This window comes from Rhineura floridana, chromosome 3, assembly GCF_030035675.1.
Source record: "Rhineura floridana isolate rRhiFlo1 chromosome 3, rRhiFlo1.hap2, whole genome shotgun sequence".
NCBI classification, from domain to species: domain Eukaryota; kingdom Metazoa; phylum Chordata; class Lepidosauria; order Squamata; family Rhineuridae; genus Rhineura; species Rhineura floridana.
Window position 1 is genome coordinate 228,388,986 of NC_084482.1, and position 27,151 is coordinate 228,416,136.

At 46.4% G+C, this 27,151-nt stretch overlaps 1 protein-coding gene across 3 annotated transcripts; it reads left to right on the top strand.

The window, feature by feature from the left end:
- Window positions 1-141: 141 nt before the first annotated feature.
- On the top strand, window positions 142-26,473 carry LOC133381798 (zinc finger protein 420-like). 3 transcript variants are annotated; one of them, XM_061621263.1, is made up of 4 exons: window positions 142-231; window positions 4,233-4,376; window positions 9,800-9,880; window positions 22,211-26,473. In XM_061621263.1, the coding sequence occupies exons 2-4, from the start codon at window positions 4,343-4,345 to the stop codon at window positions 23,848-23,850; spliced, it is 1,755 nt and encodes a 584-aa protein (XP_061477247.1). In that variant the 5' UTR covers window positions 142-231; window positions 4,233-4,342; the 3' UTR covers window positions 23,851-26,473. The 3 variants fall into 3 exon arrangements, with proteins under 3 accessions (XP_061477247.1, XP_061477249.1, XP_061477248.1); XM_061621264.1 differs by lacking the exon at window positions 142-231 and adding an exon at window positions 1,133-1,145; XM_061621265.1 differs by lacking the exon at window positions 4,233-4,376.
- Window positions 26,474-27,151: the final 678 nt, after the last annotated feature.

Sequence of the window (27,151 nt, forward strand, 5' to 3'; positions counted from 1 at the left end):
GAGCCTGCGAGACGTTTGCCCAGAGCGCCGCTGGGATTCAGTCCTCCAGCGGTGGAAGGAACTGAGCTCTGTTTCCTAGAGAGGCAGGATGTTGTCATGACAATGGGAGGGACGGAGGGAGGGAGACAAGAGTGAAGCAAGGAAGCAAACAGGCTTGATTGATTTCCGAGGAGGAGGAGGAGGAGGAGGAAGGAGGCTGGATCGTGGCGAGGACGCAAGACCAAGAGAGAGGTGCAGCAGTGGGGGGGCGAAATGGTCAGGAGTTTGCCTTTCGGGGTGTAAAAAGGGGGAGATCCTCCCCCCACCTCTCCCCCGGAATCAGGGGCGTCACTATGGGGCTTCTTCGCACTCCCTCGAGCTAGATTTGCTCTCAATTGAGTGACAAATGCGAGAGCGAGCGGATCCTCCGGTGGAGGAAAAGGTCAACCGAACGCTAATGGTTAATGGGCCAAAGGGGTAGGGTGGTCCTTAGACTCCGGAACACTTCCGGTTCCCAAACGAGAGCAGCAATGCGGAAGGGTGCCGGTCCAAAGAAACGCAAGGAGGGGGGATGAAAGAGGTATGACGGCAATGAAACCAGTTCCAGCCTCCGAATGAGGACCGGAAGGCTGCATGTCTTCCTCCGCTTTTCTGAGTCTCTGGATGGTCGTTGCACCTCCCTGCTCCGGCCTGGTCAGTTTCCTTTGCAAAGAAGGGGGGGGAAGCGGGGACGGAGGAGGGGAGAATAAACTCCCAGGCTCCACCCCTTTGAAGAACCTGAGGGCTTCTCCGTGCAATCAACTCCAATCCAAAGTCATGCGAAAAGAGCCCAAACTCCACTGCTTCCATTGCCTGGTTTTCTTGCAACCTCCAGATCTTTTGGGGGGGGGCTGTCCTGGTGCAGAGTAAGCCGCCTTGCATGGGGCGGGTGGGTACAGCGGCTGCACTTTGGGATGTCAAAGAGGGTTGGACTTGATGGCCTTATAGGCCCCTTCCAACTCTACTATTCTATGATTCTATGCCCGCCAACTTGGATGGCTTTCAAAGGCGGTTGCACACGTTTCTAGAGGTTCAATGGCTCCTGACCACGACGGCTCTGTTGCTCCCTCCACTGTCAGAGGCAGGAAATATCTCTGAATACCAGTTGCTGGGAATGTCATTTGGGGGTGAGTGTTGCTGTTGCCCTCGAGGCCTGCTTTCAGGCTTCCCACTGGGGCCTCTGGTTGGCCACTGAGGGCACGATGCTGGGCTCTTGGCCTGACCCAGCAGCCAGGCTCCTCTGATGTTTGGAGAGGGGTTGGTCTAGGGCTGGCAACAGACTTTTGGGGGGCTGTGAGCCCAGGGCCAGTAATGGGCCCCACGAACACCTGCCTCCAACAAGGCCAAGGCCTCCCCTTTCTCTGCCTCTGCTTTGAGATCGATCCTGCTCACCACCTTCCACCCCCTGGATACACTTCAGCAGTGGACAGGTGGTGGCTCTTTTGAATGGGGGCTCACCATTTGGGGAACGAAACGAAGCTCATTGGATGCAGAAGGGCCACGTTCGATCACCGACATTTCTGGGAAAGACCCCCTGCCTGAAATCTTGGAGAGCTGCTGCCAGTCAGGGCAGACAATACTGAACTAGATGAACCAATGATCCCCAGTCTAAAGCAGCTTCCTGAGTTTCAAGGTTTTTGTTGTTATGTGCCTTCAAGTCGATTATGACTTATGGCAACCTTATGAATAAGCAACCTCCAGTAACATCTGTTATAAACCGCCCTATTCAGACCTTGCAAGTTCAGGTCTGCGACTTCCTTTATGGAGTCAATCCATCTCTTGTTTGTCCTTCCTCTTTTTCTACTCCCTTCTGTTTTTCCCAGCATTATTGTCTTTTCTAGTGAATCATGTCTTCTCATGATGTGTCCAAAGTATGACAGCCTCAGTTTCATCATTTTAGCTTCTAGTGATAGTTCTGGTTTAATTTGTTCTAACGCCCAATTATTTGTCTTTTTCACAGTCCATGGTATGCGCCAAGTTCTCCAACACCACATTTCAAATAAGCTGATTTTTCTCTTATCCATTTTTTCACTGTTCAACTTTCTCATCCATACATAGAGATGGGGAATACCATGGTCTGAATGATCCTTACTTTGGTGTTCAGTGATACAGATTTGCATGTGAGTTCTCAATAGCTGCCCTCCCCAGTCCTAGCCTAATTTCTTGACTATTGTCTCCATTTTGGTTAATGACTGTGCCAAGGTATTGATAATCCTTGACAAGTTCAGTGTCCTCATTGTCAACTTTAAAGTAGGGAAGGGCTCAGCTGGGGTTGAGGGAGGGGGGATTTGCTGCTCCCCCCACCTTGCAATCCTGTGCATGTTTACTCAGAAGTAAATCCCACCCTGTTGAATGGGGCTTACCCACTAGGACTGGCATCAGTTTTGCTGAGACGGTACCTCGGCATTGCACCTGCACCCTTTGCCCACTCACTTCTCCCTGCCTCCCATCACATCTGTGGCTCCCACTGGCCCTCAGAATTATCCCCAGGCCAGCAGAACAGTGAGTGCTTTTCTACCCTACATCTCAGTGGTGGGCTGAGCATGCGCTTTGCGTGCAGAAGGTCCTGAGTTCAATCTTTTACATGTCCTTGTGGAAGGGAAAAAATGTTCTAGGTTGTTTGTGTGATGATCCCACAGCTGGCTCTGTGTGTGTGTGTGCTATTACATTCAGTGATATATGGGAATTACGATTTATGAGTAACATTAGTACAAAACACATTACTAAGGATTTTGTATGGTCTGGTACGGGAGGAGGTCCGTGGGGGTGACACCATGAGTTACCGCACTGGGTGACACCAACCCTAGTGATGCCACTGCCCAGAATTCATGGGAAGGAGTCGCATGCATGCAACCTAGCTGCAACATTGGGGGCCGAACAGCTGCAGCGCTTCCATTGCATGATCCTCTGTGAAGCTCCCTCTCCCCCAGGATTGGGGGTGGGAAGAGACGCCCTGGTGCAGAGGAGACACTCGGGTGTCGGGCCTAAGAAAGCTGGCCTACCTTACTGGGCTGCTGTGTGAGGACAAAAGGGAAGCAAGGGCAGGTGTCCCCCTCCCCAAACGCCTTGGACTAGAAAGCAGACCAAAAAGAGAGAGAGTAAGCACGCGAATAAGTAAGCAATATTTTCCCCACGTACAAGTGGGGCCTGTTTTATTATTTGTTCTGTCCACAGTGTGTTTCTGTGAGCCCATTTCTGCACTGCGGTAGTTCCTGGGAGGAAACATGCTTTTTGTAGAATCATAGAGTTGGGAGGGGCCTGTAAGACCATCCAGTCGAACCCCCAGCTCAGTGCTTACTCTCTCCCCCAAATGCACTTGGCCTCTTCTTCTGGTCTCCTCAAACCTCCCCCCCCATTGTAGATTCTCTCTCTCTCTCTCTCTCTCTCTCTCTCTCTCACGCACACGCACACGCACGCACACACATTAGGACAATCATCTCCTTGCCTTCCTGACCTTACAACACCGTTGCTGCTGCTGAAGGTTGGGGACGGGGAAATCAGCCTCCATTTCCCACTCTGTGGCCTTTGGAGGAAGGTCTGAATAAACATGTGTGGCCAGCAAATAAACTCATCTCAGTCGTCCAAACTGCAGCCCTGCAAGGTAGGCAAGAGTGGTGTCAGCCTCCCGCTTTGCACCCCAGCTGCTCACTTTAGAGAAGAGGCCAGTTTTATTTCTTTCATTATAAATTAATGATCAGGAAGTCATTTACTTGAGGAATTGGGAAGAGTGGCCAGGGATGATATTATTGAAAATTGGATTTTTCTGAGCTTCGTGGAAACATAGGAAGGTGCCTTATATTGACTTGGTCCACCTAGCTCATTATTGTCTGCACTAGTGCTGTCCTGGGTTTCAAGCAAGGAGCCTTTCCCAGTCCTGCCTGGAGATGCTGCTGAGATTTGAACCCAGGACTTTTTGCAGGCAAGGCAGATGCCCTTCACCTAAATGGCTGTGTAGAGAAGTTCTGGATTTGAGGCTAAAGTTTTGCTCTTTTGGGGAATGGGCCAAGGTAAATGCCCTTTCTGCTTACGGCATTCACAGCCTTCCAGTTTCAAAACCAGCCGTGGGAACCCTTTCTGGCTCTGCGGGCCAGATCTTTACTGGACCCTCGCCTCAGGATCCAACTCTGACAGGTGGGCAGAGCCCTTTCAACCTGGAGGGAATGGTCAGTGTGGAAGAGGCCATCTCATGAGTAGACGGCATTTTCTTCTTTCAGGGTCTGGTGACCTTTGAGGAGGAGGAGGAGGAGGAGGCAGTAGCTGTGTATTTCACGGAGGAGGAGTGGGTCTCCTGGATCCGGGCCAAAGTGTTCCACGCAGGGAAGCCATGGAGGAGAATTATGAGATTGGAGCCTCTTTCAGTAAGGAGACACGTTTTCTTAACTGATAGATGTTGAAGACCATTTGTGCCAGTGATACGTGGAGTGGAAAGTCAGTTTCTCACTAGGGATTCTGGGAGCTGTAGTCCAAACTCTACAGTGGGAATTGGTGCTCCGTTGGCGCTTGGGAGCGTCTTCCCCTCTCTCCCCCATCCTTCTTTCATCCAATTTATGCCTTTGGGGCTTAGGAAGCGGCGGAGGTGGCAGCTTGCAGAATCAAGGTGGGCACCCCTGTGCTTGCACCAGTCTGTGAGCAGGATCCTGCCCCCACGCATTGGAGTTGAAGTCCTTGCCAGTTCTCAAGACAGCCCTAGTGCAGTTTCTGCAAGAATGTTCCTGCATTCCACATATTGTTGTGCATTTCGGTTGAGCAAGGTTCTCTGGAGAAGCTCTCCAAATAGATGCCACTGAAGAAGACTTGCTTCAAGTCGAAACACATTTGGCAAACTATTTGAGATGTGTTGTGCATTTTATCTTTGCATTTTATATTTCTGTATTAGCACACCTCTGCCTTTTATTGCTGTGTTGTCATTGGGAGTGTATGCACATCTTGTCTACAGAGCTAGCAGTTCACATCACACTCTGTGTGGTAAATTGCAGGTGCATTAGAAATTGGACATTATTGTGTACTCAGCCATAGAATATATTTTCCATCATTCATTTCTACATATATTTTTCAGAATCAGACCATGACTTAGACCTTCACTTTATGTGCCTTTGCCTATTTTGTCTAATTCAGCATTTGCATGGTTGGTACCAGAGATGGATTATGGGGAGTAGGGGGTGGGGGGAGAAACACTCTCTCTGACAAATTTCTCACTCCCCCACCCACCACCCCCATTGCTGGAGCCCTTTCGATATGCAAATTATAACTGAATCATAAACTGGAAGTTAAAATTAAGCTGCAATCCCGAACATGCTTGCATCAAAGTTGACTCCATCAAAATCAATAGGACGTTTTTCAGAGGAAATGCATTTACGGAGCATTTATTTAAACGCAACATACCACCATTTCCCTTCCAGCGATCCAGACCATATACTCTGGCCCTTTTCTGTCTCTTCCCAATGCCAGCATTGATATTTGGATATACATTCTCAAGCTACGACAGTGAAAAGCTTATGGGAGCATTTCTGGCAACACGAATATCTTGCGGTGGCTTCACTCTTAATCTCCACGGAGAAAGGTTTCCTCAGAAGTGTAAATATGACGTGCAGCCTTGGCTCCGTTTTGGAGGAGGAGGAGGAGGAGGGTGGAGCTCTCAGCGCTGGTTTTCACTTTCTTTGTAAAGAGACGATGTTGTCCAAATGAAAACAGATGGGTTGGCTGAGTTCCACTGTGCCCTCCCCAACAGGCAGTTCAGGTTGGGCATCATATGCAGTGAGCGCATGTTCCCAAGTGCCAGGCTGACCCTGCTGGGACCACACGGCCCTGTCCTCTTCAGGGGGTGCAGGAGTTAAAATGTTCCAAACAATCCCTCCTGTTAGCTACAAATGGCTTGACTTGGAATGGCTGAATATCTTGTGGTCAAAAGTAAAGTCCTGTCTGTTTCCTTGGAAGAATCGGAGCTCAATTCCTGTTCGGAAGATGGAGAGGATCTTCAGGGACGTTATAGCTGTATCCCACTCCAAAGATGATAGCTCTTCTGCTATCATGGAGAACAATGGTCTTGGGGAAGGAGAGCATCCAGCCGAGGAAGAGGGAAACGATCCCTTAGAAGGGATGAGCATAGACAGTGGGGTGTGTGATGGGCGTGCAGACCGCAAGGTGTTTTGCCTGCCTGGTGCGAAGGTTGCAGATATCGCCCATCATTTAGATAGTTTGGTAGACAGTGTTGGGGAGGAGTCAGTGGTCATGGTGCATGTTGGCACCAATGACATGGGGAAATGCAGCCGTGGGGCCCTGGAAGCAAAATTTAGGTTGCTAGGTAGGATGCTGAAAGCCAGGACCTCCAAGGTGGCTTTCTCTGAAATGCTACCGGTTCCACACGCAGGACCAGCCAGACAGACACAGCTTTGCAGTCTCAATGCGTGGATGAGACGATGGTGTTGGGTGGAAGGGTTTGGATTTGTTAGGCACTGGGGAACATTTTGGGACAAGCTGGCCTGCACAAAAGGGACGGGCTCCACTTGAACCAAAATGGAACCAGACTGCTGGCACTTAAAATTAAAAAGGTGGCAGAGCAGCTTTTAAACTGACCGAGGGGGGAAACCCGACAGGAGCTGAGGAAGGTCCGGTTTGGAATAAACCTCCCCCCTGGGATAAAGACCAAAGAAATGGTGAAATTTTAAAAGGGGTAGGCCTAGAAGTAGGCATTGTGAGAGCAGGGGCCTAGGATATCAATTCAGAAGAGCAAAATTACCACAGGCCAAACCACAAGTGCCAAAGACACTTGAAGAGAGACACTGCTTACAAGTGCCTGTACGCTAATGCTAGGAGCCTGCGAACCAAGATGGGAGAACTGGAGTGCTTGGTCTTAGAGAAGAGCATTGATATAGTGAGCATAACAGAGACCTGGTGGAATGGAGAAAACCAGTGGAATACGGTTATCCCTGGATATAAACTATATTGGAAGGACAGGGAAGGACATATTGGTGGCGGAGTCGCTCTATACGTGAAAGAAGGCATTGAATCCAGCAAGCTTGAAACCTCAAAAGAGGCGGACTCCTCCACAGAATCGTTGTGGGTGGTGATACCATGCCCCAGGAGGGATTTAATTTTGGGAACGATCTATCGTCCCCCTGATCAAAATGCTCAGGGAAACCTTGAGATGAGATATGAAATTGAGGAAGCATTCAAACTAGGAAATGTGGTAGTAATGGGTGACTTCAACTACCCAGACATAGAATGGCCACATATGTGTTCCAGTCATGAGAAAGAAGCAAAATTTCTAGATATTCCAAATGACTATTCCCTAGACTAGATGGTCATGGAACTGACCAGAGGGACAGCAACCCTGGACTTAATCCTCAGTGGGGACCGGGACCTGGTGCGAGATGTAAGTGTTGTTGAACTGATTGGGAGCAGTGACCATAGTGCTATTAAATTGAACATAAATGGAAATGGCCAATTGCCTAGAAAATCCAACACGGTCACTTTTGACTTCAGGAGAGGAAACTTCACGAAAATGAGGGGATTGGTAAAAAGAAAGCTGAAAAACAAAGTCCAGAGGGTCACATCACTTGAAAATGCTTGGAAGTTGTTTAAAAACACTACATTAGAAGCTCAACTGGAGTGCATACCGCAGATCAGAAAAGGTACCGCCAGGGCCAAGAAGATGCCAGCATGGTTAACGAGCAAAGTCAAGGAAGCTCTTAGAGGCAAAAAGTCTTCCTTCAGAAAATGGAAGTCTTGTCCAAATTTTTCTATTCCTGAGTAATGATATCCAGGGGAGAATCGTCCATCAGGCGGTGAGTTCTCCTGGTGGACATCTTGGATGGCTTGAAAAAGGAAGCTTGAGGAATGCATGGAAGAGAAGGCTGTCAAGGGCTACAAGTCATGATGGTGTAGCCTTCTGTCCTTGTTTTTTTAAAAAGATGTTTTGTTTTAAAGGTGATTTTGGTCCTTCATCATTTTTTTGCCCCCCTGGTTTCCCTTTGGAAGGAAGGACAGGATATAAATTTTATTAGTATTATTAGGACTGATTGTGGGATTCCCATGCACATTGATTCAGGCCCTGTGGAAATGCTGGACTAGATAGGCCTTTGGTTTGATCAAGCTCATCTCATGCTATAAATTGGAAGGTTGGCCGTCAGGTTGAAGTTTCCCTTCCGTCCACTGAGAGATTCCCCAAATTAAAATATCTGGCTTGGCTTCCAGATCCTGACAGTCTGAAGGAGACCCAGCTAGTTTTGTAGCCAAAAGTAACTTGTGTGTTTCCTTGAAAGAGCTAGGCCTCATTTCCTTTTCAGAAGGAGGTGAAGAAGATCCGCTTGTCCAGGGTCTCAAAGAAGAGGAGGCGGAGACATCAGCAGGTAGTGCTGTGGGGCCCTTTGTGGAACTGAAGATTCCCCACCCACCCCTCTTGTTCCTGAATAATGTCATCCAGGGCAGACTGACCCGTTAGGCTACAAATTCTTCTCATGGTTTTTCCCTCTCCATTCCTCTACCACCTAAAAATCTCACAACATCTCATTTCTCAGAGTTTCTCTTCATCCACAGACCTTGGGTTGCAAAGGATGAAATGGTCCCATCCCTCCCAGGATTCTGGGCAGGACTGTGGACCATTGATCTTAAGTAGAGGCGCAGCGGTAGATTTTGGAACGCAGGAGCCCCAAACATTCAAACCTAAAGCTTCTGTCCCAAACTTTATATCTGGCACTTAATTTCCAAGTTAAAGACTATTAAAATTTGAATAGGTAATAGTTGCAGCAGCACCGGATTCTTCTTCCCGTTCTCTGTGGTGTGTGTACTTTTGGTTACTTGCTTGCGTTGTCAGGGACTATTTATACCACAGACTCCTTTTGCTGGTTGTGGATCCTGCAGACTACTTGATGGCTGGTCCTTCCTTTAAGAAAGGGGGCAGACAGTCGAAGAGGGCTTCTTCATACCTCCTTTTCCAGCTCTTGGATTTTATTTTCTTGAAGCCCAAAGTAAAAGCGAGGCCATGCATGCTCTGCAAGAGGGTCCCCGTCTCGCAGTCGTGCAGCTGAGATCTTGCCAGGCTGCACCTGCCTGAAGCCAAATTCAGCATTAGTTGTAAAAATGAACCCCTCTGAACAAAAGTGGGTCTTGCTTCTCATTAAGCCCTGCATCAAATGGAGCTAGAAGCTTCTCAGCACAGATATTATCTGGCAAAGCCACACAGCTCAGGTTTTGCACAGGTTTTTATATGAACCCTTTTTAAACCCAAGACACATTCTACAGCATATTTACTGGTTTATTTAAGAATTTATACCTCACTTTTCGAGGAAGGCAATGGTAAACCACCTCTGAATACCGCTTACCAGGAAAACCCTATTCATAGGGTCGCCATAAGTCGGGATCGAGTTGAAAGCAGTCCATTGCCATTTTCTTTTTGAGGAACTTCTTCCACACAGCAGCTTACCATTTCCAATAAAAGCCAAACTTCACCGGAAAAATAATATATATGTATAAAAAACAGAATATAAGACCTAATAAGGATCATAAAAACAGTAATTCAGAATTCTTCGGGGGGGGACAAAAGGCTTTCAACAAACTTGGAAAGCGTAAGAATGTCTGGGCTTGTTTCTCTTCAAAGGGAAGAGAACTCCAAAGAACTGGCTCCACAGCGCTCAAAGCATGTGGCCCGAGTCATGTGCTGTTGGCAAGGCTTCACCCCTTTGCTCTCGTTCAAAATGTTTTGAGCGTTCAGATTTGATTTGGAATGCCCAAATACTGTGTGGTCAGAAGGAACTAATCTTGCCTGATTTCCTTTTTTTTAAAGAACCAGACCTCATTTCCTGTTGGGAAGAAGGAGAAGATCCAGTGATGCAGGAACCCAAAGAAGAGGAGGAGACCTCAGCAGGTAGATTTACTTATTTATTATTTAATGTATATCCCGCCCTTCCTCCCAGCAGGAGCCCACATGCTTAGCTGTGTGTTGGGGCCCTTTCAGGAGCTGAAGCTTCGCTCCCCTCGCCCGCCCCGTTCCTGTGTAATATCATCCGGAACAGACGGACCCATCAGGGCACAATTTCCTTCCCTTCATCCAACATCTCACACTATTCCCTCCTCGGAAAATAGCTCAGGTTTTGCACATGTGTTTATATGAACCCTTTTTTAACCCAAGACTCGTTCTACAGCATATTTACTGGTTTATTAAAAAAATTATAGCTCACTTTTAGAGGAGCTTTCTCCTCAGAACGACTTACCATTTCCAATAAAAGCCAAACTTCACTGGAAAAATAAAAAAAAAATATATAAAATATAACTGAATTATAAACCAGCAGTTATATGTATAAAAAAACAGAATATAAGACCTAATAAGGATCATAAAAACAGTAATTAAGAATTCTTTGTTGGGGGGCGACAAAAACCTTTCAACAAACTTGGAAAGCGTAATAATGTCTGGGCTTGTTTCACTTCAAAGGGAAGAGAACTCCACAGAACTGGCTCCACAGCGCTCAAAGCACGTTTAATAGTGAGGCTCTTCTTTCAATGCCTGCATTCTGCCAGCCCTCCCCAGTTTCCTATTCTGTTAGAATTAAGGTCACCGCTTATTTCAGGAAAGCCGAAACGTGGCCCTGCCCTCCTTGTTTTAGGGTAGCCCGGTAGACAAACTGTTTAGCGAGTGATGTGTCTCCTGAAACGGGTGCAAATTGGTGGGAGCTACTTCCCTCCCTCTTCCTGCACCAGGTGTAAGTTTCCTGCTAAATCAGAGGGTGTCATCCAGCTTCTCCACACCACACACCTTTATGGCACATCCACAGTGTACATTGAAAGCATGTGGCTTCCTCCCAAGAGTCCTGGGAGTTGTAGTTTATGAAAGGTGCTGGGAATATAGCGCAGTGAGGAAAAACTATTATCCAGGATTTGTTGGGGGAAGCCGTGTGCTTTACATTTGTGCTGAGTGTGCTTTAAATGTCTGGTGTGATCATACATTTCTATCATGTCTCCTCTTTCCTTTTTTTCTATGAGAAAAATCCCCAAATGTTGCGACCCTTGATCATTTTGATTGCTCATTTCTCTACTGCTTCCACCCCTCGAATGTTATTTTTGGGGTCAGGCAACCAGAACTGAAGACAGCATTCCAAGTAGGATCACATCTTAGAAGTGTATAATGGCGTTAAGATATTGGCAGTTTTATTTTCAATCTGTGTCTTAATGATCCCTCACATGGAATTCACCAATTTCATAGCTTTAACATCACCATCTTAATTGAGACATCCACTATGACCTCAAGGTCTGTCTGCTGTCAGTCACCACTGGTTCAGTTAGGATTTTTCACTTCTGTGCATCCCTTTACACTTGCTTACATTTAATTGCATTTTCTCTTTAATACCCAAGCCTGCTTGGAGAGTTCCTTTTGGAGTTCCTCACAATCCCTCTTTATTTTAATCACCCTGACAGGTCCTGATCCTGATGACTGGGGGGCACTTCTTACATCCCTCAATTAGGAGAACTCTTCATTTATTCCTGCTTTCTCCTTCCTGATCTTTAAACACTTACTGATGCATGAGAGCGCATTTCCTCGTATCCCATGATTGCTATATTCCACTCCATGTTTAGTAATTCTGTATTTCATAATATTTTCCACTACTTTTCCCGGAACAGGTAATAGGCCTCGGATTTCCCGGATACCTTCTGTGTCCTTTTGACTTGCATCTTGTAATACATTTGCCAGTCCATATGGTAGCAAGTCTTTGGGAGAAGGTACATATTTTTCTTAGAAGATCAGCAATGTCACATTTGGGTTCTTTTAAGACCTCTCAGGTAGATGCCATCTGGACTTGACATGATTTGTGAACACTAAAAGAAAATATCCCGCTTGTCCCATCTCTCTTCAGAGTGTGAGTGGAGGGCAGATGATGTCCACGCCTTGCCTGGGAGTATGAATGTGGAAGGCAATGGTTTCTTCTTCCAGGGACTGGTGACCTTTGAGGAAGGGTCCTGCACTTCACCCAGGAGGAACGGGCTCAGCTGGATCCAGCCTAGAGAGCTCTGTACAAGGAGATCATGCGGGAGATTCCTGAGATGGCGACCTGTTCTGTTAGAATTAGGAGAGGTTAAGGATAGGCTTCTTACTCCCTTCCTGGCACCCCTGCTTCGCAAACCTGACCCACTATGCATTTCAGATTATCCGGTACAGCTGCCGTCATTTCCTGTAACCTGTTTTCCCAAACAGGAAGACTCTGTTTGGCTGGTCCACTGCAGGCTTTTTCCTGATGGTGGATGAGGCACAAAGGCTGCGTATCTCAGCCCACCTTTGAAGGATATTTCCTAATAATAATAATAATAATAAAATTTTATTTTTGAGTCGCCTATCTGGCCGAAGCAATGGCCACTCTAGGCGACGTACAGTAACAGGATAAAATACAATATAAAACCAACAACAACATTCAATAATTAAACTAAATACATGTAATCAACAGCATTAAAAACTTACCCACCCCTGAAACCCCATAGGCCTGCCTGAACAGCCATGTCTTCAAAGACTGGCGGAAAGCCATCAAGGAGGGGGCATGGCGAAGATCGAAAGGAAGGGAATTCCAGAGGGTGGGGGCCACAATCGAAAACGACCTCTTTCTGGTCTGCACCAGCCTAGCTGTTTTAACTGGTGGGACCGAGAGAAGGTCTTGTGTGGCTGATCTTGTCAGGCGGCATAATTGGTGATGCTGGAGGTGCTCCTTCAGATAAACTGGGCCTAAACCATATAGGGTTTTAAAGGTCAACACCAGCACCTTGAATTGGGCCCGGTAAACAACTGGTAACCAGTGAACATCTATTAATACTGGAGTGATATGATCACCGCGATGGCTGTTCTTTATCAAACGTGCCGCCGCATTCTGTACCAGCTGTAGTTTCCTGACCGTTTTCAGAGGCAGCCCGAAGCGAGAGGACCGCCTGCAGCATGTACGACTATCTGCCTGTTGGACAGAAGACGTGGGTGACGTTTGCTGAAGTGGGGGCAACACCACCCCTTCTTCTTCTACTCTCCTCAAAACAGTCCTCCTCAAAAGGCTCCACGAGTTAGAGGGAGCCCCAGCTGACAAAGCGTCAAGGCGAGTTAAGCAGCAGAGCGAGTTCAGCAGCAGGGCGAAGAGGCCAGGGCCCCCCACTCTGCCCGTCTGTTCCCTGACCTCAACTAAACCGCAGTCTCCAACGCATTGATGTAATAAACCTTAAACAAAACTATGCAGGTAAGAAGCCAGCAGGGGTGTGGGGGCTTTCCAGTGTTTTGCACCGCCTGCAGCATGTACGACTATCTGCCTGTTGGACAGAAGTCGTGGGTATGCTCTCGGTGCAATGAGCTCCTGGCTCTCCGGGAACGACTTCATTTCCTTGAGGCCAAGGTGGCGGACCTGGAAAAGCTGAGAGAGGCAGAGAGGTCTGTGGAGGAGGCCTTCAGGGACGTTATAGCTGTGTCCCACTCCAATGATGATAGCTCTCCTGCTATCATGGACAAGGATGGTCTCAGGGAAGGAGAGCATCCAGCTGAGGAAGAGGGAAACGATCCCTTAGAAGGGACCCATTCCTTGGGGGATGAGCAGCTATCCTCTCGTGCCGAGGATATATCTCCAGGGGGTGGAGGGATCCTTGTAGTGGGTGATTCGATCATTAGGAACATAGACAGTGGGGTGTGTGATGGGCGTATAGACCGCAAGGTGTTTTGCCTGCCTGGTGCGAAGGTTGCGGATATCGCCCATCGTTTAGACAGTTTGGTAGACAGTGCTGGGAAGGAGTCAGTGGTCGTGGTGCACGTTGGCACCAACGACATGGGGAAATGCAGCCGTGAGGTCCTGGAAGCAAAATTTAGGTTGCTAGGTAGGATGCTGAAAGCCAGGACCTCCAAGGTGGCTTTCCCTGAAATGCTACCGGTTCCACGCGCAGGACCAGCCAGACAGGCCCAGCTTCGCAGTCTCAATGCGTGGATGAGATGATGGTGTCGGGTGGAAGGGTTCGGATTTGTTAGGCACTGGGGAACATTTTGGGACAAGCCGGGCCTGTACAAAAGGGACGGGCTCAACTTGAACCAGAATGGAACCAGACTGCTGGCACTTAAAATTAAAAAGGTGGCAGAGCAGCTTTTAAACTGACAGGGGGGAAACCCGACAGGAGCTGAGAAAGGTCCGGTTTGGAATAAACCTCCCCCCTGGGATAAAAACCAAAGAAATGATGAAATTTTAAAAAGGGTAGGCCTAGAAGTAGGCATTGTGAGAGCAGGGGCACAGGATATAAATTCAGAAGGGCAAAATTACCACAGGCCTAACCACAAGTGCCAAAGACACTTGAAGAGAGACACTGCTTACAAGTGCCTGTACGCTAATGCTAGGAGCCTCCGAACCCAGATGGGAGAACTGGAGTGCTTGGTCTTAGAGGAGAGCATTGATATAGTGAGCATAACGGAGACCTGGTGGAATGGAGAAAACCAGTGGGATATGGTTATCCCTGGATATAAACTATATCGGAAGGACAGGGAAGGATGTATTGGTGGTGGAGTCGCTCTATACGTGAAAGGAGGCATTGAATCCAGGAAGCTCGAAACCCCCAAAGAGGCAGACTCCTCCACAGAATCGTTGTGGGTGGTGATACCATGCCCCAGGAGGGACTTAATACTGGGAACGATCTATCGTCCCCCTGATCAAAATGCTCAGGGAGACCTTGAGATGAGATCTGAAATTGAGGAAGCATCCAAACTAGGAAATGTGGTAGTAATGGGTGACTTCAACTACCCGGACATAGACTGGCTGCATATGTGTTCCAGTCATGACAAAGAAGCAAAGTTTCTAGATATTCTAAATGACTATTCCCTAGATCAGTTGGTCATGGAACCGACCAGAGGGACGGCAACCCTGGACTTAATCCTCAGTGGGGACCGGGACCTGGTGCGAGATGTAAGTGTTGTTGAACCGATTGGGAGCAGTGACCACAGTGCTATTAAATTAAACATACATGTAACTGGCCAATTGCCAAGAAAATCCAACACGGTCACATTTGACTTCAAAAGAGGAAACTTCACAAAAATGAGGGGATTGGTAAAAAGAAAGCTGAAAAACAAAGTACAAAGGGTCACATCACTCGAAAATGCTTGGAAGTTGTTTAAAAACACTATATTAGAAGCTCAACTGGAGTGCATACCGCAGATCAGAAAAGGTACCGCCAGGGCCAAGAAGATGCCAGCATGGTTAACAAGCAAAGTCAAGGAAGCTCTTAGAGGCAAAAAGTCTTCCTTCAGAAAATGGAAGTCTTGTCGGAATGAAGAAAATAAAAAAGAACACAAACTCTGGCAAAAGAAATGCAAGAAGACAATAAGGGATGCTAAAAAAGAATTTGAGGAGCACATTGCTAAGAACATAAAAACCAACAACAAAAAATTATATAAATACATTCAAAGCAGGAGACCATCTAGGGAGACAATTGGACCCTTGGATGATAAGGGAGTCAAAGGTGTACTAAAGAACGATAAGGAGATTGCAGAGAAGCTAAATGAATTCTTTGCATCTGTCTTCACAGTGGAAGATATAGGGCAGATCCCTGAACCTGAACTAACATTTGCAGGAAGGGATTCTGAGGAACTGAGACAAATAGTGGTAACGAGAGAGGAAGTTCTAAGCTTAATGGACAATATAAAACCTGACAAATCACCGGGCCCGGATGGCATCCACCCGAGAGTTCACAAAGAACTCAAAGGTGAAATTGCTGATCTGCTAACTAAAATATGTAACTTGTCCCTCGGGTCCTCCTCCGTGCCTGAGGACTGGAAAGTGGCAAATGTAACATCAATCTTCAAAAAGGGATCCAGAGGGGATCCCGGAAATTACAGGCCAGTTAGCTTAACTTCTGTCCCTGGAAAACTGGTAGAAAGTATTATTAAAGCTAGATTAACCAAGCACATAGAAGAACAAGCCTTGCTGAAGCAGAGCCAGCATGGCTTCTGCAAGGGAAAGTCCTGTCTCAGTAACCTATTAGAATTCTTTGAGAGTGTCAGCAAGCATATAGATAGAGGTGATCCCGTGGACATAGTGTACTTAGACTTTCAAAAAGCGTTTGACAAGGTACCTCACCAAAGGCTTCTGAGGAAGCTTAGCAGTCATGGAATAAGAGGAGAGGTCCTCTTGTGGATAAGGAATTGGTTAAGAAGCAGAAAGCAGAGAGTAGGAATAAACGGACAGTTCTCCCAATGGAGGGCTGTAGAAAGTGGAGTCCCTCAAGGATCGGTATTGGGACCTGTACTTTTCAACTTGTTCATTAATGACCTAGAATTAGGAGTGAGCAGTGAAGTGGCCAGGTTTGCTGATGACACTAAATTGTTCAGGGTTGTTAAAACAAAAAGGGGTTGCGAAGAGCTCCAAAAAGACCTCTCCAAACTGAGTGAATGGGCGGAAAAATGGCAAATGCAATTCAATATAAACAAGTGTAAAATTATGCATATTGGAGCAAAAAATCTTAATTTCACATATACGCTCATGGGGTCTGAAGTGGCGGTGACCGACCAGGAGAGAGACCTCGGGGTTGTAGTGGACAGCACGATGAAAATGTCGACCCAGTGTGCGGCAGCTGTGAAAAAGGCAAATTCCATGCTAGCGATAATTAGGAAATGTATTGAAAATAAAACAGCCGATATCATCATGCCGTTGTATAAATCTATGGTGCGGCCGCATTTGGAATACTGTGTACAGTTCTGGTCGCCTCATCTCAAAAAGGACATTATAGAGTTGGAAAAGGTTCAGAAGAGGGCAACCATCAAGGGGATGGAGCGACTCCCTTACGAGGAAAGGTTGCAGCATTTGGGGCTTTTTAGTTTAGAGAAAAGGCGGGTCAGAGGAGACATGATAGAAGTGTATAAAATTATGCATGGCATTGAGAAAGTGGATAGAGAAAAGTTCTTCTCCCTCTCTCATAATACTAGAACTCGTGGACATTCAAAGAAGCTGAATGTTGGAAGATTCAGGACAGACAAAAGGAAGTACTTCTTTACTCAGCGTATAGTTAAACTATGGAATTTGCTCCCACAAGATGCAGTAATGGCCACCAGCTTGGATGGCTTTAAAAGAAGATTAGACAAATTCATGGAGGACAGGGCTATCAATGGCTACTAGCCGTGATGGCTGTGCTCTGCCACCCTAGTCAGAGGCAGCATGCTTCTGAAAACCAGTTGCCGGAAGCCTCAGGAGGGGAGAGTGTTCTTGCACTCGGGTCTTGCTTGTGGGCTTCCCCCAGGCACCTGGTTGGCCACTGTGAGAACAGGATGCTGGACTAGATGGGCCACTGGCCTGATCCAGCAGGCTCTTCTTATGTTCTTATGTTCTTATGAGACCAGGGCATGTATCAGTCGTGGGAGAAGATGGACAGGAAGGTAGGGTTGCAGCCTCCTTATCAGACGGAGTTGATACCAAGCTGCCCGGCTCACTGCTGACACTTGAGCCTCCATAGACAGCTGTGAGTCCAAAATGACCCCGAGGCTGCAGACCTGGTCCTTCAGGGGCAATCTTACCCCATTAAACACCAGGTCTATATCTCCAAGCCTTCTCTTATCTCCCACGAGTAACACCTCGGTCTTGTCAGGGTTCAGTTTCAGCCTATTCCGTCCCATCCATCCACTTACGGCCTCCAGGCACTTGGACACGGTATCTACAGCCAGCTCTGGTGAGGACTTGAATGAGAGATAGAGCTGAGTGTCATCCGCATATTGGTGACACTGCAGCCCAAACCTCCTGATGATGGCCCCCAGCGGCTTTACATAGATGTTAAATAGCATGGGGGAGAGGATAGAACCCTGTGGTACTCCGCAATTGAGAGGCCAAGGGTCTGAAACCTCATCCCCCAAAGCCACCCGCTGGTGCCTGTCTGAGAGATAGGAACGGAGCCACCGTAAAACAGTGCCCCCTATGCCTAATCCCTGCAGGCTATCTAAAAGGATACCGTGGTTGACGGTATCAAAAGCCGCGGAGAGATCCAGGAGGACGAGGAAACTATGTTCTCCCCTATCCACCGCCCTCCTTAAATCATCCACCAGAGTGACCAAGGCTGTTTCAGTTCCATGTCCAGTCCTGAAGCCCGATTGGAATGGGTCTGGATAATCTGCTTCCTCCAAGTGTGTCTGTAACTGTTTGGCCACCACTCACTCAATCACCTTGCCCAAGAATGGTAGATTAGAGACTGGAAGAAAATTATTTAGTTCTTGTGGATCCAAGGAGGGCTTTTTGAAGATGGGCTTTATCACTGCCTCCTTGAGGGCTGATGGCAATGCACCCTCTTCCAAGGATGCATTTACCACTGCCATGATCCTTTCTTTCAGCCTCTCTTTACAGCTCATAATGAGCCATGATGGGCAAGGATCCAACAGACAGGTGGTTGGTTTCACAGTAGAGAGCACCTTGTCCACTTCCTCAGAAGGAAGGGGCTGAAACCGATCCCATTGAACCAGAATGCAACTGGCCAACTCTGGCTCGCTTCCTGTGTCCATGACGTATGGAATCATGCTCTTCAGATGTTCAATTTTATCAGCAAAGTGTATAGCAAACATGTCACAGGAGGCTTTAGAGTGCTCCATGGATTCCTGGGCAACTGGACCAACCAGGCTTCGGACCACTTGCAACAACCTCCTGGGACAACACTCTGCGGACGCAATAGAGGCAGCAAAGAATTCCCTCTTTGTTGCCTTTGTTGCCACTTGGTAGGCAGCAATTGCTGCTCGAATCAGTGTCCGATCACCGTCAGCGCGAGATTTCCGCCACCGGCGCGCTAGTCGTCTCACCTCCTGTCTCAGACCTCGCAGCCGTGGTGTATACCAGGGAGCTATCTGAGTGCTATTCAGGGGGAGAGGAAGTTTTGGAGCCACTTGGTCTACTGCCCTAGTGATCTCCCCATTCCACTCCATCACCAGGGCTTCGAACGGGCAGCCTTTGTGGGGCTTTGTGGGGCACTGGGCTCTCTTGGATCAATTAAAACGGAACTCACATAGTGCAGGTGTATGTGTGTTATGTGTCTTCTAGTCGACTACGACTTATGGCGACCCTAAGAATCAGTGACCTCCAAGAGCATATGTTGTAAACCACCCTGTTCAGATCTTTTAAGTTCAGGTCTGTGGCTTCCTTTATGGAATCAGTTGATCTCTTTTTGGCCTTCCTCTTTTTCTACTCCCTTCTGTTTTTCCCAGCATTATTGTCTTTTCTAATGAATCATGTCTTCTCATGATGTGTCCAAAGTATGAGAACCTCAGTTTCATCATTTTAGCTTCTAGTGATAGTTCTGGTTTAATTTGTTCCAACACCCAATTATTTGTCTTTTTCGCAGTCCATGGTATGCACAAAGCTCTCCTCCAACACCACATTTCAAAGGAGTTGATCTTTCTCTTATCTGCTTTTCCACTGTCCAACTTTCACATCCATACATAGAGATCGGGAATACCATTTTCTGAAAGATCTTGACTTTGGTGTTCGGTGATCCATCTTTGCATTTGAGGATCTTATCTCACAGTTGCCCACCCCAGTCCTAGCCTTCTTCTGATTTCCTGACTATTGTCTCCAGTTTGGTTAATGATTGTGCCAAAGTATTGATAATCCTTGACAAGTTCAGTGTCCTCATTGCCAAATTTAAAATTACATAACTCTTCTGTTGTCATTACTTTAGTCTTCTTAACGTTAAGCTGTAGTCCTGCTTTTGTGCTTTCCTCTTTAACTGTCCTGTCCAGAGTTGATACCAGGAGACTGAGACACTGGTGCAAGTAAATCTCATCTTATTAGAGTAATGGATACATCAAAAGCAATCCCTAACTACACTCTAGACATGCTCTGCGACGTAAGAAGAAAGTTGACTCAACACTCTCACTCCTTCGCACACCCGCCCTCTACCCGGTATGCTTTTCCCGCCGTCAAGAGTGAGGTGAGGGGGGGCGAGCCTCCATGGGCTGATCAGACGAACAGGGTCCTTATCAACAGACAAGGAAGTAGAGGGCTGAGAAGCGTCAGGCATCTCTAAGTTTCTGCGGGATGAAGGGGGGTTAGTGCTAATTCATGGCTCGGTGAAGGAGGAGTTGCTGCTCTTTCAGAATCCTCCCCTAATGGATCCGTTGGAATGGTTGAAGGCTGAGCCCTGTCCCCAAGGGGGGCTGGGCCACCTGTGGGAATTGGCGGAGCATCTCCCACACTCCTTTCCCCAATGTCTGGAATAGACACAACAAAAACTGGCTCTTCCGTGCCTTCTGGCAGTTGAGGCGTCTGCAACTCATGCCTTTCCTCTCCCTGGCCTTCGAGAGAGAGCTGGGGCTCGACATGAACTTTCATCAGCATTTGTTTTAAGTGATTACTGGTTTCTGCTAGTAGTATGATATCATCTGCGTATCTTCAATGATTGATATTTCTCCCTCAGGTCTCACACCTCCTTCATCTTGCTCCAATCCCACGTTTTGTATGATATGTTCTATGTATAAATTAAGTAAATGGGTGATAAAATATAGCCCTAGAGCCGCATTATGACTTTCGTGGGCCTTAGGCACTTTTGCCTTCGTGGGCCCCTTCCTCCATAATAATATCAATATGAAAAAATATTTTTGATATAACTTTAAATACTTCAAAATTTTATTTTTTTTCTGTTCTAGGCAAAATTTAATAGATTTTTGTGGGCCCTAAAAGTTTCATTTTTTTCTGATGTGAGAAAAAAATTAAAACATTTTCTTTGACCCTACAAATTCATTTTTTCCTTCTGATTTTAAAAGAAATTAAAACATTTTCATGGGCCCCTAAAAGTATTGTGGGCCCTGGCACTGTGCCATAAGTCTGGCCTGCTAACACCCCCTTATCCGTAGAAACCGGGCTCCATCAAGGTCATGAAGTCTGGGAAGTTTTAGGGAGGGTGTTCCATTTGGCCACTGATTGGTGAGCCCTTATTCCATGAAGAAATTCCCTGATTGGTTAATTGGATCCGGCCTGTTGCTAGGCAGTTTGCCATAAGTATGGGGTTCAAACCTTGGCTTGCTTTCCTCTGCTGGGTCCCATCATGCCTACTTGATGTTGCCTCCTGAGGTCCCATTTTGCATCAACTCTCCTGCCTGTTCCTCTCTCTGAGGAGAGGGGACTGTGCAACTGTCTACCTGTGTGTAAGCAGAGACTAGGCTAGATAGCTGGTTTTTCTCTTGGGACTGAACTCTGTATGTTTTACCTTGTCCCTTTAGGGTGTTGATATTTGGGTGGATTTTTATGGTTTGATGACTTATGCCTCGAATTGGACCTGATTTGTGGAAGTGTCCCTTTTTTCTCATCCTTTTATTCACTTTTATGCCCAGTTAGATCACTTTTTAGGAACCTTTTATTCCTGTGGTATTTTAATAGGTTTTTACTTGTTTTGGTAAGGATTTCTGAATTTTATCTTTTTGGAAGGCATAGGTTAGAAGGAACAGATCATGCTTGGGGATTTAAATTTAATGATTTAAGTTAAGCTTTATTAGTCTACTTACTGACCATCTTCACTTGAAGCAGCAATGAAATAAGAGATCTTTCAACACAGAGGAACATGTCATGAAAAGCTGAATTCAAGATGGTTGTGTAGCAAAGAATTGTAGGGTTTCATTTGTTATTGTCTCACATTCTCACATTCCATGTTCCTGTTGTGTGCATCGCACAACTCCGGACTCTCCTTTCACATCTGTGCACATCAGGCTCTGGGCTTCCTTTGGGCTTTGACCCAGCTGCATCATAGTCACAGCACTACTTGTCCTTGTCCTTTGTTCTTCCCCAGTAGCTCAGTGAGTGCCTTCTGACCTGGGGGTCTCATCTTCCAGCCCTATCTAGTGTTGCAGTTAATTGGAGGCTAACATTTTCGGAGGGAGGGAGGGAGGGAGGGAGGGAAGGAGGGAGGGTATTCGAGCTGCCCTCTGGGCACTGGAAAAGGCCATGTTCCTGTCAGACAGGATCCATCCTAGGTTTTTAAATTCCAGCTGTGCATAAGTACTGAGCTGTCCACCTTAAATGGAGGAACAAGAGAGGAAATTTTTGTTACAGTTGTCTCTGTGTGTGTCTCTTTTCACAACCTGTTACCAAGCACCTCCTGCTAAACTAACTCTGTACAAGGCCTTGAGCTTTGCCAGTTAAACTCTGATATCAACAGAGCTCCCAAAAATACATTTTCAAAATACAAATCATAATATATTCACAGGATTTCTCCACAGCATTTTATCTCCTTTCTTTTTCATTCAAAGCTGACAGAGAAGTAACTGAACTATCACTGGAAAAAGCTGAGGAGCAGATGCAAGAACAGAAACTGAGGAGTCAAGATGGAGCAAAGAGACAAGAGGAAAGACAGACTCACACAGGAGAGAAACCTTATCAATGCTTGGAGTGTGGAAAGAGCTTCAGTCAGAGTAGGACTTTTACTTTGCATCAAAAAACTCACACAGGAGACAAACCTTATCAATGCTTGGAGTGTGGAAAGAGCTTCAGGTGGAGTAGCAACCTTACTTTGCATCAAAGAACTCACACAGGGGACAAACCTTATCAATGCTTGGAGTGTGGAAAGAGCTTCAGGTGCAGTAGCCACCTTACTTCGCATCACAAAACTCACACAGGGGACAAACCTTATCAATGCTTGGAGTGTGGAAAGAGGTTTAGTCAGAATGGCAACCTTACTTCGCATCAAAGAAGTCACACAGGAGACAAACCTTATAAATGCTTGGAGTGTGGAAAGAGCTTTAGTCAGGGTAGCACTCTTACTTCGCATCAAAGAACTCACACAGGAGACAAACCTTATCAATGCTTGGAGTGTGGAAAGAGCTTCAGGTGGAGTAGCCACCTTACTTCGCATCACAAAACTCACACAGGGGACAAACCTTATAAATGCTTGGAGTGTGGAAAGAGGTTTAGTCAGAATGGCAACCTTACTTCGCATCAAAGAAGTCACACAGGAGACAAACCTTATAAATGCTTGGAGTGTGGAAAGAGGTTTAGTCAGGGTAGCACTCTTACTTCGCATCAAAGAACTCACACAGGGGACAAACCTTATAAATGCTTGGAGTGTGGAAAAAGCTTCAGGTGGAGTAGCCACCTTACTTCACATCACAAAACTCACACAGCGGACAAACCTTATAAATGCTTTGAGTGTGGAAAAAGCTTCAGTTGGAGTAGCAACCTTACTTCGCATCAAAGAACTCACACAGGGGACAAACCTTATCAATGCTTGGAGTGTGGAGAGTGCTTCAGTCGGAGTGACAAACTTAGTATACATGAAAGAAATCACACAGGAGACAAACCTTATCAATGCTTGGAGTGTGGAAAGTGCTTCAGTCGGAGTGACAAACTTAGTATACATGAAAGAACTCACACAGGGGACAAACCTTATCAATGCTTGGAGTGTGGAAAGAGCTTCAGTCAGAGTGTCCACCTTACTTTGCATCACAAAACTCATACAGGGAACAAACCTTATAAATGCTTGGAGTGTGGAAAGAGCTTTAGTCAGAATGGCAACCTTACTTTGCATCAAAGAAGTCACACAGGAGACAAACCTTATAAATGCTTGGAGTGTGGAAAGAGCTTTAGTCAGGGTAGCACTCTTACTTTGCATCACAGAACTCACACAGGGGACAAACCTTATAAATGCTTGGAGTGTGGAAAGAGCTTTAGTCAGAATGGCAACCTTACTTCGCATCAAAGAACTCACACAGGAGATAAACCTTATAAATGCTTGGAGTGTGGAAAGAGCTTTAGTCAGAATAGCGCCCTTACTTCACATCAAAGAACTCACATAGGGGACAAACCTTATAAATGCTTGGAGTGTGGAAAGAGCTTTAGTCAGAATGGCAACCTTACTTTACATCAAAGAAGTCACACGGGACAGACCTTATAAATGCTTGGAGTGTGGAAAGAGCTTCAGGAGGAGTAGCAACCTTACTTCGCATCACAAAACTCATACAGGGAACAAACCTTATCAATTCTTGGAGTGTGGAAAGTGTTTTAGTCGGAGTGACACCCTTAGTAAACATGAAAGAACTCACAGGAGACAAACCTTATAAATGCTTGGAGTGTGGAAAGAGCTTTAGTTCTCTAAATCCCTAACCAATCCCTAGGTCTCGACAGGGTCCTATGAAATTGGTCCCACAGTTGGACCTCAACTGCTTGGTTGGGCCTCGTATGGCAAGCAACCTATGGAGGGCATTTATGAAACTCAAAGTGTCCATGGACTCGATCACTTCTATGTGAATGCTTAAGCAGGTAAAGGCTTTACTACCTGGGGCTGCCTTTGAAGACGGTTCAGAAACTGCAGGTTGTCCAAAATGCAATGCCCTGATTGGTAACAGGGACCAGATGGTTCAAACGTATAAAACCAATTCTGGCCTGCTTGCATTGGCTGCCTGTATGTTTCCAAGCTCAATTCAAGGTGCTGGATTTGACCTATTATACAGCCACAAGAGTGTCTGTATAGTATAGCCAGCGGGGATTTTTCACATTCTGCCATGTTAAATTGAAAATACCCCCCATGCCATTCTGATGCTTCCCATAAGCTCATTTCAAAACAAAAGCTTCCATAACTTATAGTCCTGAACTCAGAAACGCTTGCTTAACAGCCCTGTCAATCTTCATGGCGATACACAAAACAGTCAGAGAGAATAGACAGTTCAAAGTGTAAAAAGAGAGAGAGAAACCTCAGAACCCTTTTGGACTTTTTTCTCTGAGAGTTATAATCTGTTGAAATTCATTAAAAATCAGCCATGTTCACAGAGTACCTGTAATCCTAATACTGACCTTGCCCCATACTCTGACCTTCATCTGCTGCAGTTTAAAAGTTTAAAAAATGCCTGGCTGATTTTTAATTAATTTAATAAATTTTGGCTGGGACCCAATGATAGCGCGGAGCATGCTCAGTAAGGACCAACTGTCAGAGTTCTAAAAGCCAGACTCACAGCTGCTGGGCTTGGCTAATCAGAGGGCCACACCTACACCAGACTTGATTTCACTTGAGACAATCATGGCTTCTCTCAAAGAATCCTGGGAAGTGTAGTTTGTGAAGGGTGCTAAGAGATTCCTATTCCCCTGAGAGAATGGTTTAACAGACAGCCACTCTGATTGAAGGACTGTGAGGGGAACAGGGCGTCTCCTAGCAACTCTTAGCACCCTTCACTAACTACACTTCCCAGGATTCTTTGAGAGAAGCCATGACTGGCCAATGGGAAATAAAGGCCTGGTGTGGATGTGGCCAGGGACAGCTTTGGTTTAAATTTGGGTGGGAGGCTACATGTGTCTGCTGTAGAATAAAAAGGTGGGGGAAAGGCTGAAAAAGAACGATTCTGTTTACAATGTTTTCCTTTTGGAAAGGGAAAGGTCTTCCCTTCTGCCCAGTGCCCACCCACCCAATCTCCTCCCCTCCCACTCCCTGCCCCTTCCCTGGGTCAGTGTTGGACTATGACCTGGGAGACCAGGGTTTGAATCCCCACACAGCCATGTAGCTGACTGGGTGACCTGGGGCCAGTCACAGCCTCTTGGGCTCAGAGGAAGACAATGGTGAAATCACCTCTGAATACCGTCTACCATGAAAACCCTATTCAAAGGGTCGCAATAGGTGGGGATTGACTTGAAGGCAGTCCATTTTCATTTTCAAACATGATTGCATAGAAATAGATCCCACTGAACTCAAAAAATATGCAAATGATCAAACCCACCCTCCCTTCTCCTTATTCCTATCCCCTCCTCTTGCCCCTTCCCTCCCCCTTCCTTTGCCCCTCACTCCCCATCCCCTTCCAATCCCCTCTTTCTCCTTCCCCTTCCCCCTCCTCCCCTTCCTCCTCCCCATGGTCAGTTTTACCTATCTTAAACATGATTGCACGGAAGTAAATACCATTGAACTCTATAAGCATGCAAATGATCAAACCTGCCCTCCCCTCCACCTTCCTTTGCCCCCCTCCAATACGCTCCTTTCCCCCCCTCCAATACGCTCCCCCTCCTCCTCCCCCATGGACAGTGTTTCCTATCCTAACCAAGATTGCATAGGAGTAAATCCCATTGAAAATAAGCATGCAAATGATCAGACCTGGTTTTCCCCTCTCCTCTCCCTTCCTCCTCTCCTGCCCACTCAAGCCCTCCCTCCCTCACCCCCCCGGTTAGTTTTACCTATCCTAGGTATGATTGCATGGGAGCAAATCACACTGAATTTAATAAACATGCAAATGATCAAGCATGTCCTTCTCCTCCCCTCCCCATCCTGCCTGCTCCCCTCCCAGTCCTCCCCTCTGCATTTCCTCCCCTCCCTCTTCCTCCTCCCCTCCCCATCCTCTGTGGTCAGTTTCACCTATCCTAAGCATGATTGCAGGGGAGTAAATCCCATTGAACTCAATAAGCATGCAAATGATGGATCCATTCTCAGCAAACTTGGACAGGATCCCATTTCTTACCTCCCAGATTAAAAAGCAGGGAAATTCAGTAATAGGCAAAAAACCTTGCGGTTTAAGAACATACCTATAGCCCACAGCTATTCTATCAAACTTTAAAAAGCAGGGAAATTGGGCAGCTATAGTGAATGCACCAGGGGAGCAGGAGACCTGAACTCCTCTCTGAGATATTGGACTGCCCTACGAATTGGTCAAAATGCAAACACCATTTGGGTTGGTCTTTCACCGTCCAATCCACTTCCTGTGTAGCTTGGAAGAATTTGGTAAAATGTGCCTCTGAGCATATGGTGAGTGGTGGCAACACCTGCAATCAGCCCAAAGAATAGAAAGAAGACATGTGCTGTGGTGATCTTGTTTTAGCCGGGAGGAAGCAACATTATTAAGACAGTTGACATAGTTCAGATGGTCACTTTGAATATGTCTGATTTCCTTTGAAATTTTAGTGAAGTTTCCTATAGGAAATCATTTTCTTTTGTTTCTATTTCTGTGAATATGTGAAGTACAGCAACTCTTTGCCAAATTTATACTAAAAAAACTCCAAACATAATTGTGGAATAATGGCACTGCCTTCTGCAGAATAGTCTCCAGTGGACCTCAGGAGTGTCTCAGTTTGCACATGATAAAACAGTGGGAGGTGAAATATATTCTAGAAAAATGCTAGGTGTCCTCTATGTTTTTAATTGACTGTGCCCACCTTGCCTTAAATGAAGTGGTTTAAACATAGCAGGCTGAAATATGCATCCTCTTTTTTCCAACAGCTAGAGT

What these genes read in the sequence shown, in the direction of transcription:
- LOC133381798 (XM_061621263.1), top strand. Translation starts at nt 4,343, where the DNA reads ATGGAGGAGAATTATGAGATTGGAGCCTCTTTCA. An exon ending in TGAGATTGGAGCCTCTTTCA is followed by an intron (nt 4,377 to 9,799) that starts GTAAGGAGACAC and finishes TTTTTTTTAAAG; the next exon opens with AACCAGACCTCATTTCCTGT. An exon ending in AGAGGAGGAGACCTCAGCAG is followed by an intron (nt 9,881 to 22,210) that starts GTAGATTTACTT and finishes TTTCATTCAAAG; the next exon opens with CTGACAGAGAAGTAACTGAA.